Source organism: Labeo rohita, chromosome 9 (assembly GCF_022985175.1).
Source record: "Labeo rohita strain BAU-BD-2019 chromosome 9, IGBB_LRoh.1.0, whole genome shotgun sequence".
NCBI classification, from domain to species: domain Eukaryota; kingdom Metazoa; phylum Chordata; class Actinopteri; order Cypriniformes; family Cyprinidae; genus Labeo; species Labeo rohita.
Genome location: NC_066877.1, coordinates 9974872 through 9987042, shown reverse-complemented (window position 1 = coordinate 9987042; position 12171 = coordinate 9974872). Strand labels below are relative to the sequence as shown.

At 34.8% G+C, this 12171-nt stretch overlaps 1 protein-coding gene across 1 annotated transcript in view; it reads left to right on the top strand.

Moving 5' to 3' along the window:
• The window catches only part of mgat4a (alpha-1,3-mannosyl-glycoprotein 4-beta-N-acetylglucosaminyltransferase A), a 62424-nt gene that overhangs the window by 27886 nt on the left and 22367 nt on the right, over positions 1–12171 (top strand). The window contains exons 5-7 of the mRNA XM_051118843.1: positions 4226–4359; positions 6740–6786; positions 6923–7036. Of these exons, the coding sequence (XP_050974800.1) occupies positions 4226–4359; positions 6740–6786; positions 6923–7036 (295 nt within the window). The remainder of the gene's footprint in view (positions 1–4225; positions 4360–6739; positions 6787–6922; positions 7037–12171) is intronic.

Here is a 12171-nt window from a genome sequence, read left to right as displayed (position 1 = left end):
TCAGGAAAGTTTTAAAAGGCTGATATTTTTTCTTTATGCCACTAAATATATACCAAGTTCTTCCAGTAAACACTAGATGTTACAGGCTGATGGCACATTAACGCAAACTGTGTTAAACAACTTACTGCTCACTTAGCATTCACTAGAGCAGTTCAGAGGGCACTTTCGGAGTTTCTCTGAAACCCTCCACCTCCCCAGCTCCACCTGTATAGATCTGCTGCGGATTATTATAAGTGATGCGATCTAGGAAAACCCAACACATGGTGAAATTTTACCTTTTTTCAGGTTTTGATACCATATGAAAGCTGGGTCAAGCCTTTTCCAAAACTGTTTTTATTTTGTCTATAGCTTGACCAAAGTTATGGCTATAACGATAGTTATAGTTGGCTGATAGCGATGATTTTCAAGAACAGAATTTTGAGGAAAAATGGGTTTAAAGTGAGACGGCTTTCACGTTCGCTTTACGGATTTAACGAGATCTGTCTGTCAAGTCAGGAGCACGTTACTGCACCATTACACAAACAGACTAATGTTGTTTATCATGGGCATAGTCTTTGAACTTTTGATCACCTATTTTATGTTTAGATGGCACGAATAATGCAGCCTACCTTGTAGTAAAAATTAGCACTGTGCAACTGTTGGCACACTGTGCATTTAACAGACTTTCTTCGGACTCCTCTTTAGTAGCTTTATCATCTGATCCTTCATCTCTGGATGTGAAATAGTCCATTATAACATTGTTTAGGGCACTGACGTCACCAAGATTGAGTAGATTGAGGCGAGTAAGATCGGTTAAGGGGGCAGCTGCAGTACTTTAGACTGCATTGTTGGCTCCGCCATCTCACTCAATAAACTTTGCATGCTGTAGTTTACACAAGACTTGCGGAGAATGTGAATTGATACACCTTTATTAAATGTTACGTGGTTTATTTTGATAGGTTAACTGTTTTTGTGGTGTTGAGGGAAAGCACCTCAGCAGCACGTTCTTAAAATAAGACAGTCATTTTTGCTTGCTGCAATAAATCGCTATTTTTCTGCACTAAACGAGTGCATTTCGCTGATATTTTCAGAGGTGATAGACAAGATGTTATAGAATAATTAATTCAATGAAAACCTAATTTTGACAAAAAGTTGACATTCAACCTTTTTTCGAATTTCCTGAAAACCTCCCTGCGTGACATCGGACAGGTTTTCCCAGATCGCATCACAAATATGCTATTTGTGCAGCAGCAGTATGTCTTAAATACTCACAGCACTGTCTCGGCATATGTATTGGCAGTAGCAAGTTCCTGTACTTTGCAGCAGAAATAATCTACAGCAACAGCAATAACCAACAGCAGCAGCAATTCAGCAGCGTAGCAGATCTATTCCACCAAGACTAAATACATTAACACTGTCATATCCATTACCACGCTAAAATCTTTCGAGGGTTGTCATGATAGAAATGTCAAAATAAATGTTAATTCAGAACTAAAAATATGAATGAGCATAATGCAATTTAATATGTAATATAATGCTGTTATTTTATTTTATTTTTTCATGAAAGCTGTCAGTTGTTATTAATGAGAAAATCTAGCTTGTCTATGTTGGGTGTTCCTGGGTTTGCTGAGAGTCTGAATGGGTGTCCCTTAACCTGCAAAGGCTGCCCTTATGGTATCCTTGTCATACACAATGAAAAAAAGAGGTTTGAAAAGTTTGAGAGGCGCTCACATTATAAAATGAAAATGTTCAGCAATATAGGGTTTCAGTCAAACCCCTACTGTCTCAAACGCACTGTTTTTCTCCTCAGTAAGGCACTGTAATGTCCCTAGAGACCGTCTGTGTATAAATCTACGTAGTTTAGTCTCAAGGCACGTTGAGTGGCTGTCTCAAAGAGAAGCATACAGACTTCACATACTGCTGCTGAAGAGTGAAGAAAGAGCATTCTGGGAGAATGATGCAGCTCAGCGACTCTTTATGTAACCGAGCGCCTGAAGGCCAAACGCTACTTTTGTGAAAGAGAAGAGGTGGCGTAGGAGAGGATGACTTGAGTTGAATGCATATTAACTTAAAAACATTTTTTTTTTTTTTGTGACACTTTTATTTTTTCTTTCTCTCAGGTGCTTTACCTCTCTGTCTGATAAACTTCCTCTCTTAAATGTGCTCTCTCTATCTCTCCCACTGTGTCTCTTTGATCCTCAACCTACTTTACTCCTTACCCACGTGGTGTTACCTCTCAAAACGCTTTCTGTCTTGCAGTGGGAAGCAGTGCAAAACGAGGACGTTTTACTATCTTCTGTGAGTTGCTGATGAAGTGTGACAGAGCTTCTGTCAGTCTGTCACTCAAATTGACACACACACACACACACACACACACGTATTCTTGCATATGTGGTTAACAGGGACATTCCATAAGCGTAGTAGTTTTGATACTGTAAAAACATGTTTTTTCCATCCCCTTTCCCCAAAACTTACCCCTTACAGAAAATGACTGAATTTCAAAAAACACAGTTTAGTATGTTTTTTTGTTTTTTTTTTAAAGCCATTTCGTTTACTGGGACACAGAAAATGTCCTCATAAACCATGTTTATGTTGTACCACCATGTCATTATACACATTTGAGTATCATAAACCATATGTACCAGAACACACACAATTTTCTTGAAAACTGCTCTTGTCCATTGCTTGTCTGCATGCTTGAATTATTTTTGATTAAGTATGCATATCACCAATATGATTTTTATTGGATGGATTTTCTTATTTAAAGATTCAGGTTTGCTATTTAAAACATGTCCAGATTTTTATGTGGTTTGTATATACGTGTATATATATATTTGGTAGAATAGGATGGGAAATTCTAGAAACTCATTAATATATCCATGAAGACTATTATTCATATATATCATATATGATTTTTTTTTTCAAATATCTTGCTATTTAAAACATGTCCATAGTTTTTGTGGTTTGTATTTTTTGTAGAAAAGGATGAGAAATTTTTGAAACTCATGAAGATATGCATGTAGGCTCTTATTATCAGTATATTTTATTCATATATATCATACATATGATTTTTTTTTTTTCATGTTGCTATTTAAAACATATCCAGATTTTTTGGGGGTTTGTATTTTTTTTGTAGAAAAGATGAGAAATTTTTAAAACTCACAGTGATATGCATGACTCTTATTAGCAGTGTATTTTATTGATATGTATGTATGCATGTATGTATGTATGTGTGTGTGTGTGTATATATATAATGGTTGATTTTTCTTTTATTACAAAAATCATTAGGATATTAAGTAAAGATCATATTCCTTGAAGATCTTTTGTTAATTTTCTTACTTTAAATATATCAAAACGTAATTTTAGATTAGCAATATGCATAGCTAAGCACATCATTTGGACAATTTTAAAGGCGATTTTTTTTCTCAGTATTTTATTATTATTTTTTTTTAACCCTCGGATTCCAGATTTTAAAATAATTGTATCTCAGCCAAATATAGTCATATCGACCTAAAAAAATTACTGTTATGACTTCGACTTTATTTCATTTGTGATCATGTTGTACTTATTTTTTCCCTTAGTTTAGTTAAATTGTGGCCATGATTTAACTACATTAAAATGGTTAAACAAATTAGTACAAAATTGCCATGTTTAAATTAACACAAGGGAAAAAATGAATCAAATGTGGCCGTGTCTTGTCAATGAGAGGGAGCAAATTTTTAACTAGAATGTTTTTTCCTGTTTGTGCTAGTTGTGTAAAAGAACAATGCAATGTCCCTGTCATGCTGTTAACATTTGTTATTGGTCCCTTGTTGAGTATCTTGTTTACTCATTATGTCCTGATTGTACCAGAAGTCAGAATCTCTGTTCTTGTGCTTTTGCTTTTCTTCATTTCTGAAGGGAAGCTGAATTTCACTGCTTTTATGATGCTCAGAGATGTGGTACAATAGAGCAGAGTAATGTGTTTGCCCTGGGCACCTCCATGTGTGTCTTTCATGTCTGGGCATTACTCTTGTGCTACTGTGGAAGCCCCTTTTCTTTCTTATTTCAGATTTGAGAAATCAACCCAGAATAACACAGCTGCAGAACCTCAATCGGCATCCTTGTCATATATTCGTCTAGCGTGGCAAAACTCTTTCATGTTATTTAGAGTAGTTTGTCATCCACCATGCGATGACTGTATGATGTGAGGCTAAATTGAGTTTATGAGGCTCAAATTGAGATTTTTTTTCTCTTTTCTACGCAGTTTCTATGGTGATGGGCATCCCCACGGTGAAGCGGAAAGTAAAGTCATACCTGTCAGAGACGCTTCATTCACTCATCGATAAACTCTCGGCGGAGGAGAAGCTCGACTGCGTCATCATAGTGTTTGTGGGAGAGGTGAGCGATTTTCTCATTGGTTTGAGAAGGTGCGTTTAAGTGTGAGTATTGTGGCTAGCTCTGTTTTCCTGTTTGCGAACATTTCTCATAAGTAACTTGTTATGATGGAAAGTACTGTGCCAAGCACACATACAAACATAGACTAAACAAGTGAATCTCTCACTGGGACTCTGAGTTCTGTCAACTGTCAAATACACACAAGGTTTTGTCGGAAGCACACAAAAACACTCATATAATCTTGATCCCTTTAAACCGTTTTGGTGCTGTGTCATGTTTGACTTTTAGTGTAACATCTGAGTCGTGAGACCATCTTTGGCTTTGTAAATGGCTGAATTGGGTCAGCAGGGTTTGTTGTTTGTTGTTTGTTGTCTTGTTACCACCCGTTGAGGGGTGCGGGCGGTTCACACTGAGAACAGGGGTCTCGATGCTTTTATGCTGCCATGTGAAGGGTAGAGCAAGAGGAACATGCAGACATACCCGGCAGGATGTGTCTCTCGCTTCATCTGTTGCCACAGTTTGGGTTGTCTGAACACAGAGTGGGAGGTAAAAATTTAACCTGAGTTTAGTAAGTCTTAAAGAAATAAAATATTAAAAAATATATATATATTGTAGCTTTTTTCGGAAAAAAGGTTTGGGATCAGTAAGATTTTTAATGTTTTTGTTTTTTTTTAAAGAAGTGTCTTATGCTCCTCAAAGTTCTGTTTATATGATCAAAAATACTATATATTATTGCAATTTAAAATAATAGTTTTCTATTTGTTATATACTTTGAAATATAATTTCTTTCTGTGATTCAAAGGTGAATTTTTATTAACCATTACTCCAGTCTTTAGTGTCACATGATCCTTCAGAAATCATTCTAGTATGCTGATTTATAATCAGTGTTGAAACAGTTGTGCTGCTTAATATTTTATTGGAACCTGTGATACTTTTTTCAGGATTCTTTGATGAATAAAAGTTTAAAAGAACAGTATTTATTCAAAATAGAAATCTCTTCTAACAGTGTAAGTCTTTATTATCACTTTTTATCAATTTAACATCCTTGCTGAATAAAAGTTGTAATTTTTATTTAAAGAAAAAAAGAAGGAAAAAATTTTACTGACCCCCAAGCTTTAAAGTAGTGTATATTGTTACAAATAATTTCTGTTTAAAATAAATGCTGTTCTTTTTTTTAACATTTTGTACATCAAAGAAGCCTGAAAAAAGCATCACAGGTTCCAGAGAGAAAGAAAAAAAAAAAAAAAGTAATGATGCTGAAAATTCAGCTTTGCATCACGGGAATAAATTCTATGTTGAAGTATATTAAAATATAAAACCACTATTTTAAATTGCAATAATATTTGACAATATTAATATTTTCTTTTGTTATTTTTAATAAAATAAATGCAACCTTGATGAGCAGAAAAGACTTCTAATCTGTGGTCTTTATTTTTGACAGATTTGAACAGATTTCTTTTTAACCTTTATGTATGATAAAATTTACCTTGGTGGTTTCCATCAAAATGGTCATTACTAGTATTTTACTGAAAAATGTTTTTTTCTTTTTATAATACACATGACCAAAAAAAGGCTGTTTTTTATCATTTATAAGTTAAGATTAAGAGAAGTCTGCATTAAGAGAAACTCCTTAAATATTTGTAATAGGAATGTGGTTACTGTGTTGCACTGGGCTGTTCTAAAACTGTTATATTAAAGGAGAAGTTCACTTACAGAAGTAGAAGTTTACTCACCCCCTTGTCATCCAAGATGTTCATGTCTTTCTTTCTTCAGTCGTAAAGAAAGTGTCTTTTGAGCAAAAAAAGAGGGGGGGGGGGGTCCATCCTAAAATTTAACAGTACACAGTGTTTCTACACATCAACAGTCTTAATAAATGTAGTTGTTTTCCTCCAGTCTGTGGTCCAGTGCTTGTTTGTACCCGCCTCAGTGTCTGTAAACTGGTGTTAGATCTGGTGGCTGATGTTTTTGTGTGATCACTCATCAGCTGTTCTTTTGGCTTTCTGTAACAATGGTAGTAATTACCATTGGAGTGCTTTAGTAAAGAGGGAACACCCAATGGTAGTGCATTTGAAGACCTTTAATGAGGGTCTTGTGTTACCCTAGCACATGTGTGTGACAGAGAGAGGATATCCCTTCCCACATAGCTCACTGCAGTTTTACAGTACTCGCACCCACAGATGGTGTAGGGTGAAAGTGAGTGTGAAAAGACAATTCGCCCTCCTCACCTAGATAACAATCAGCCCAGAGCAGGGTCCCTTCAATTCCCATATTTTTACAGGCTGACAGGTGCTGTTGGTGTATTCATTTAGTTGTTACTGCACCTGTATTTGTTCCGAGACTGTAAGTGTGTGTGCTAACCATTGCTTTGCTTGCTTCCTTATAGACGGACATAGATTACGTAAACAGTGTGGTTGCAGGCCTCGAAAAAGAGTAAGTAACTTTTGCCACAAGTTAAACTTCCTCAAAATTTAGTTTAGTTTTGCAAGGCAATGATCTCAGTTTTACATTTAACCTAATGGTTCAGATGCTTTGCTTACTATTGTTCTTGACTGTCATTGTGCAAAAGGTTCTACACAGAGCTGAATTCTGGGTTACTGGAGGTCATATCTCCCCCTGCTAGCTACTATCCAGACTTCAGCAACTTGAAAGAGACCTTTGGTGACTCGAAGGAGAGGGTGAAGTAAGTATTCAGGAAACATCATGCTCTACATTTGCCATATACTGTACGTCACCAATGCACTAATGGACTGTGCCTTGTTGCGTACTGTAAACGTTAGCATATAGAAATGATGTCTCTTACTGAAATATATATCTCTAGATAGATAGATAGATAGATAGATAGATAGATAGATATTTTTCATGTCTGTAAGGCAAGTATACACAGAGTTTTGAATTTTCACACTCATGTTCACATCAGACAGACGGCAGAAAGCGCATCCTGTTTGCTTGAATTATTTTACAAAAGTGCAATGTTTTGTTGTTATTCTGAGTGCACACAAATAATCATAGAGTCTTTACAGATTCAAAAGATGTATTACTTTTATCTGTACGACCAAAAATTACAGAGTTTTTTAAGAGCAAGTGAGCGCGCTACTATTCAGCTTCCACACTCCGCACAGACACTTCAACAGCGCACGTTTTTCTAGGTTAACATTAGATTGAGCTGCCATGTAAAGTTGCTGCTAACATATTTCAGATGAAAACCCACATTTGAGGTCGATGAAAGATAGGCGAGCGTTTGGATGTCCTGCCCGATAAACTGTATGGCCACATAGACCAGCTGTTAATGATCTGTCTGTCAAGGACTGCATGACTTCACCACTTCCTGTGGCATTTTTTTTTTTTCCTGCAACTAAGCAACTAACAAAATTTTGGTCAACCAAGCCTTTTCTCATCAACCAACGGTTAGTCAGCTGTTAGGGGACAGCCCTAAAAAATCCACTTTGTTTTATACATATTTTGGACTACGAGGGGTGCCATTATTTTGATGATGTGAAATGGTTGCGCTTGGTGAGCTACTGCAGTCCCTGTTGCTATTTTTACCACAACACAATTCAGAAAATAAAATACTGATACAGTGCCACACTGTGCGGCTTTTGGTTGTAATTTTCAGTCGAAAGGCAACAAGAGAAGCGATGCAAGTCTTCACTGCTTTCCTAGCAATAAGAAGAGGAGAAAAGAATAGGAAGATGCCTGTGGATGAAAAAAAAAAACCTTCCTAAACACCTGTGTCTTTGTTCTCTCCACTTTAGCCCAGATGCCTTTGAGGCTTTTAGTAGACCACAGCGAATGAAAGAGCTTACAAACGGCAGAGACAAGAAACTCTAAATGCCATCCTGACAGGATGTAAACATGCCGACGCTTGTCATGAAGTCGCAGACACTGAAGGAGTTTCTCAGCGTGAATTTCACTCGATATCTGGGAGCATTTAGACTCCTTGTGGAGAAAAATCGATGATATGGCATTTGGTTTAAGCCTACATCAGTATTTTATTTACCGAGTGTTGCAACAGGTAGCGCCAGTAGCTCACTGAGGTAAATGAGTAAAATCCATGGAATAAGAGTAAAAAAATATTTTTGTGCCCTTTGATGATCAAATCATTTTTATAGAATACGGTCGTCAAAGACGCCATTTAAAGCTAAATGAAGATGTTTAAACGGACACAATATGGATGAAAACTGCTATGATTACTGATATGATTTTAAAGCATAAATTTGATTTAAACAATAGGTCTACATGATATTCACATATGCTTTTCATAAGGGACGTATTGTATTAGCTCTACAGTTACAGCCTGAAATATTGTGTAAACCTATTACTTTTAACATTTTTATGTAACTTTTTTTTTAATTTTATCTTACAGTTCTGACTTTTTTTCTCACAAGTTTATATCTCCTAATTCGGACTTTACAACTCGATTTAACAAAACTAGTGAGTTTGTTAATTCTGAGGGGAAAAAAAGGCAGAAGTGTGGGATATAAACTCTGAGCCGAGGGGAAAAGAGAGAATGACGAGTTGTTTTTCCTCTAGAGTTGTGGGATATAATCTCGGAATTGCAAAAATAAAGTCAGAATTTTGAAATATAAAATCAAATTTACCTTTTTGGCTCCATAGACTGCCACGTGAACCGCCCACAAAAAAACGTCATCCCTGTTTTGGATCTGTAAGACAATCCGACTATCTAACGTCAATTTCGTTAAATAACGGTGCTGGGTGAACTGGGTGACAAGTTCTTGTAATATGCGAATAGCATTTTGAAGATGACATCTAATCAATAAAATCTATATTCTTTTTAAATCTAAGTAAAGGGAATTGTTTATTTTTTGACGTTTTTAAAATTTCAGTACCGAAAGTACCGAACCCATACCTTTTGACAACTCAATGTATACTTCATTAAAAATTGTGTGCCATCTGGGCTTTTTTTTGGCATACTGTACTCAAAATACTTCGATCTGAGGCAATATTGTGTTGCTACATATTTAAAATGGTATAATAGTATGCAATAGTGTAGTATGCCAGTGGGCAGCAAGCCAGTATACACTCCCAGTCAAAGAACTGGACACACCTACTTATTATTACTGTTTTCTATTTTTAGGATGTTTGTCAAGTCATAAAAACTGTAAGTGTGGGATTGTGTCGTCCAGAAAAATTTGAACCATTTTAAGATATCTTATTTAAAATCTTTTTTTGAAAACTTATTTAAAGCGTTTAATTTTAGTGGAGTGTGTTTAAGCTTTTGACAGGTGGTGTGTGTAGGTGTATTGATTGCAGTCTGTCATATGCTTGTGCTGGCTGTTGCTGTGGCGGTTGCACGTGACAGTATTTATGTGCCCATAGAGATTTCTGTGGTGTGGGTGAAAGAAAGTTTTGATTAGCCCGGATCTCATATTTCAGTGCCCGAGTCGGGGCTGATTTACGGTCACAAATGTAATTAGAGAGGGAGAGATGTCAGTGAGATTTTCTGGAGAGAAAGACAGAGCGAGAGGCGTGGTAGATTTGTTGTGAGACAGGAAGCCAGTGAGCTCAAGGTCAAAGACATCAACTCATTCCTTCATTGCTTCCTTCAACCCCCCCACCCCCCTCTCTGTGTGTGTCCTAAAAGGACCCCTTTTCTCATCTCCTGTTCTCCCTAAATCTTTCATCCACAGCTGTCTCAATTTAATCTCAATCATTCTGGGCATCTCTTTCTTTCACTGCGTCTTCTATCTTTTGGTGTCACGCTTCCTCTTTCATAACTGTGGTGCTGTCTGTCCTAGGGTTGTCACGACTTAAAAATGGTTCATGCCAATGCCGAATATTGTTCTCAATACCAGTTTAAATGCCAGAGAAATATTAATATATATGCTATTCAACACACTCCTTTTTTATGCTAATTAAATAATGATATAACATTAAATTCATTCAGGGACATGTAGCCTTTAACTTTTTCTCAGTTAAGTTTTTCAGTAACACTTTACAATAAAGTTTATCAGTTAACATTAGTTAACTACATTAGTTAATATGAACTAAGAATGAGCAATACTTCTACAGCATTTATTAAGCTTAATGTTTAATTTTAACATTTTATAATGCATTACTAAAATCTCAGGTTGTGTTTGTTAACATTAGTTAATGCACTGTGAACTAACATGAACAATGAACGACTGTATTTTTATAAACTAACATTAAGAAAGATGAATAAATAGTGTAATAAATGTAATGTTCATTGCTCGTTCATGTTAGTTAATTCATTAACTAATGTTAACAAATGACTCGTTAACAGTTTTTCCAAGTAAACAGGTTTTTGCGAATTTAACTGAACAGCAGTTCATTAGTAAAAAATTAAGAGCAGTAAGTAAACAATATTTTTTCAAACATACACTACCAGTCAAAAGATTTTGAACAGTAAGATTTGTTTTTTTTTCTCTTCTGGAAAAAGTCTCTTCTGCTTATCAAGCCTGCATTTATTTGATTCAAAATACAGCAAAAGCAGTAAATTGTGAAAGATTTTTGCTATTTTTCTATTTGAATATATTTTAAAATGTAATTTATTCCTGTGATCAAAGCTAAATTTTCAGCATCATTACTCCAGTCTTCAGTGTGACATGATCCTTCAGAAATCATATGCTGATTTGCTGTTCAAGAAACATATTTATTATTATTATTATTATTATTATTATTATTATCATTATCATCATCATCATCATCAATATTTAAAACTGTTGAGTACCTTTTTTCAGGTTTCTTTGAATAGAAAGATCCAAAGATCAGTATTTATCTAAAATAAAAAGTTTTTGCCACATTATACACTATACCATTCAATAAGCTAATCTTATTTTTTTGAGAAAGAAATTATAGAAATTAATACTTTTATTTAGCAAGGATGCTTTAAATATATAATAAATTAAGAATATAATATTACAAAAGATTTCTATTTCAGATAAATGCTGTTCTTCTGAACTTTGTATTCATCAGAGAAACCTGAAAAAGTCCTACTCGGCTGTTTTCAACATCATAATATTAATAAATGTTTTTTGAGCAGCAAATCAGAATATTAGATTGATTTCTGAAGGATCATGTGACTGAAGTTCTAATGCTATAAAATTCAGCTTTGAAATCACAGGAATAAATTGCATTTTAAAATATATTCAAATAGAAAACAGTTATTTTAAATAGTAAAAATATTTCACAGTAGTACTGATTTTGCTGTATTTGGGATCAAATAAATGCAGTCTTGGTGAGCAGAAGAGACTTCTTTAAAAACATTAAAAATCTTACTGTTCAAAAAAGTTTGTATGGCAATGGTATTGTACGGTGAAGTTCAAAAGTTTGGTTCAAAAGTTTGTTCTAAAATTTATTTTTTGGAAAGAAATGACTTATTTTATTAATTAAAACTATTAAATTGATCAAAAGTGATGGTAAAGACATTTTACAACAATTATTTTAGATGTTAAAAAATGCTGTTTTTTTTAAAAAACCTTTTTAATCAAAGAATAATGGAAAAAATCAAATAAAGCACGAAGCAGCACAACTGTTAATTCATTTGTCAACATTGGTAATAGCAAGTAATGTTTCTTAAGCAGCAAATCAGCATATTTGAATGATTTCTGAAGGATCATGTGATGCTGAAATGATGCCAACACCTCAGAGGACCAGAAACAACATACAGCACTACTGGATTTTGCTATAAGTTGTTTGCAACATATAGTTCATTACTGTTAATAGTGTTCATTGTCTGTTTGATTATGTCATTAACTGTTTTTTTTTTTTTTTTTTACCATTCATCTCTGCCATATGTACGTCAACTTGACATAGTCACCACTAGTAAGCTACTAC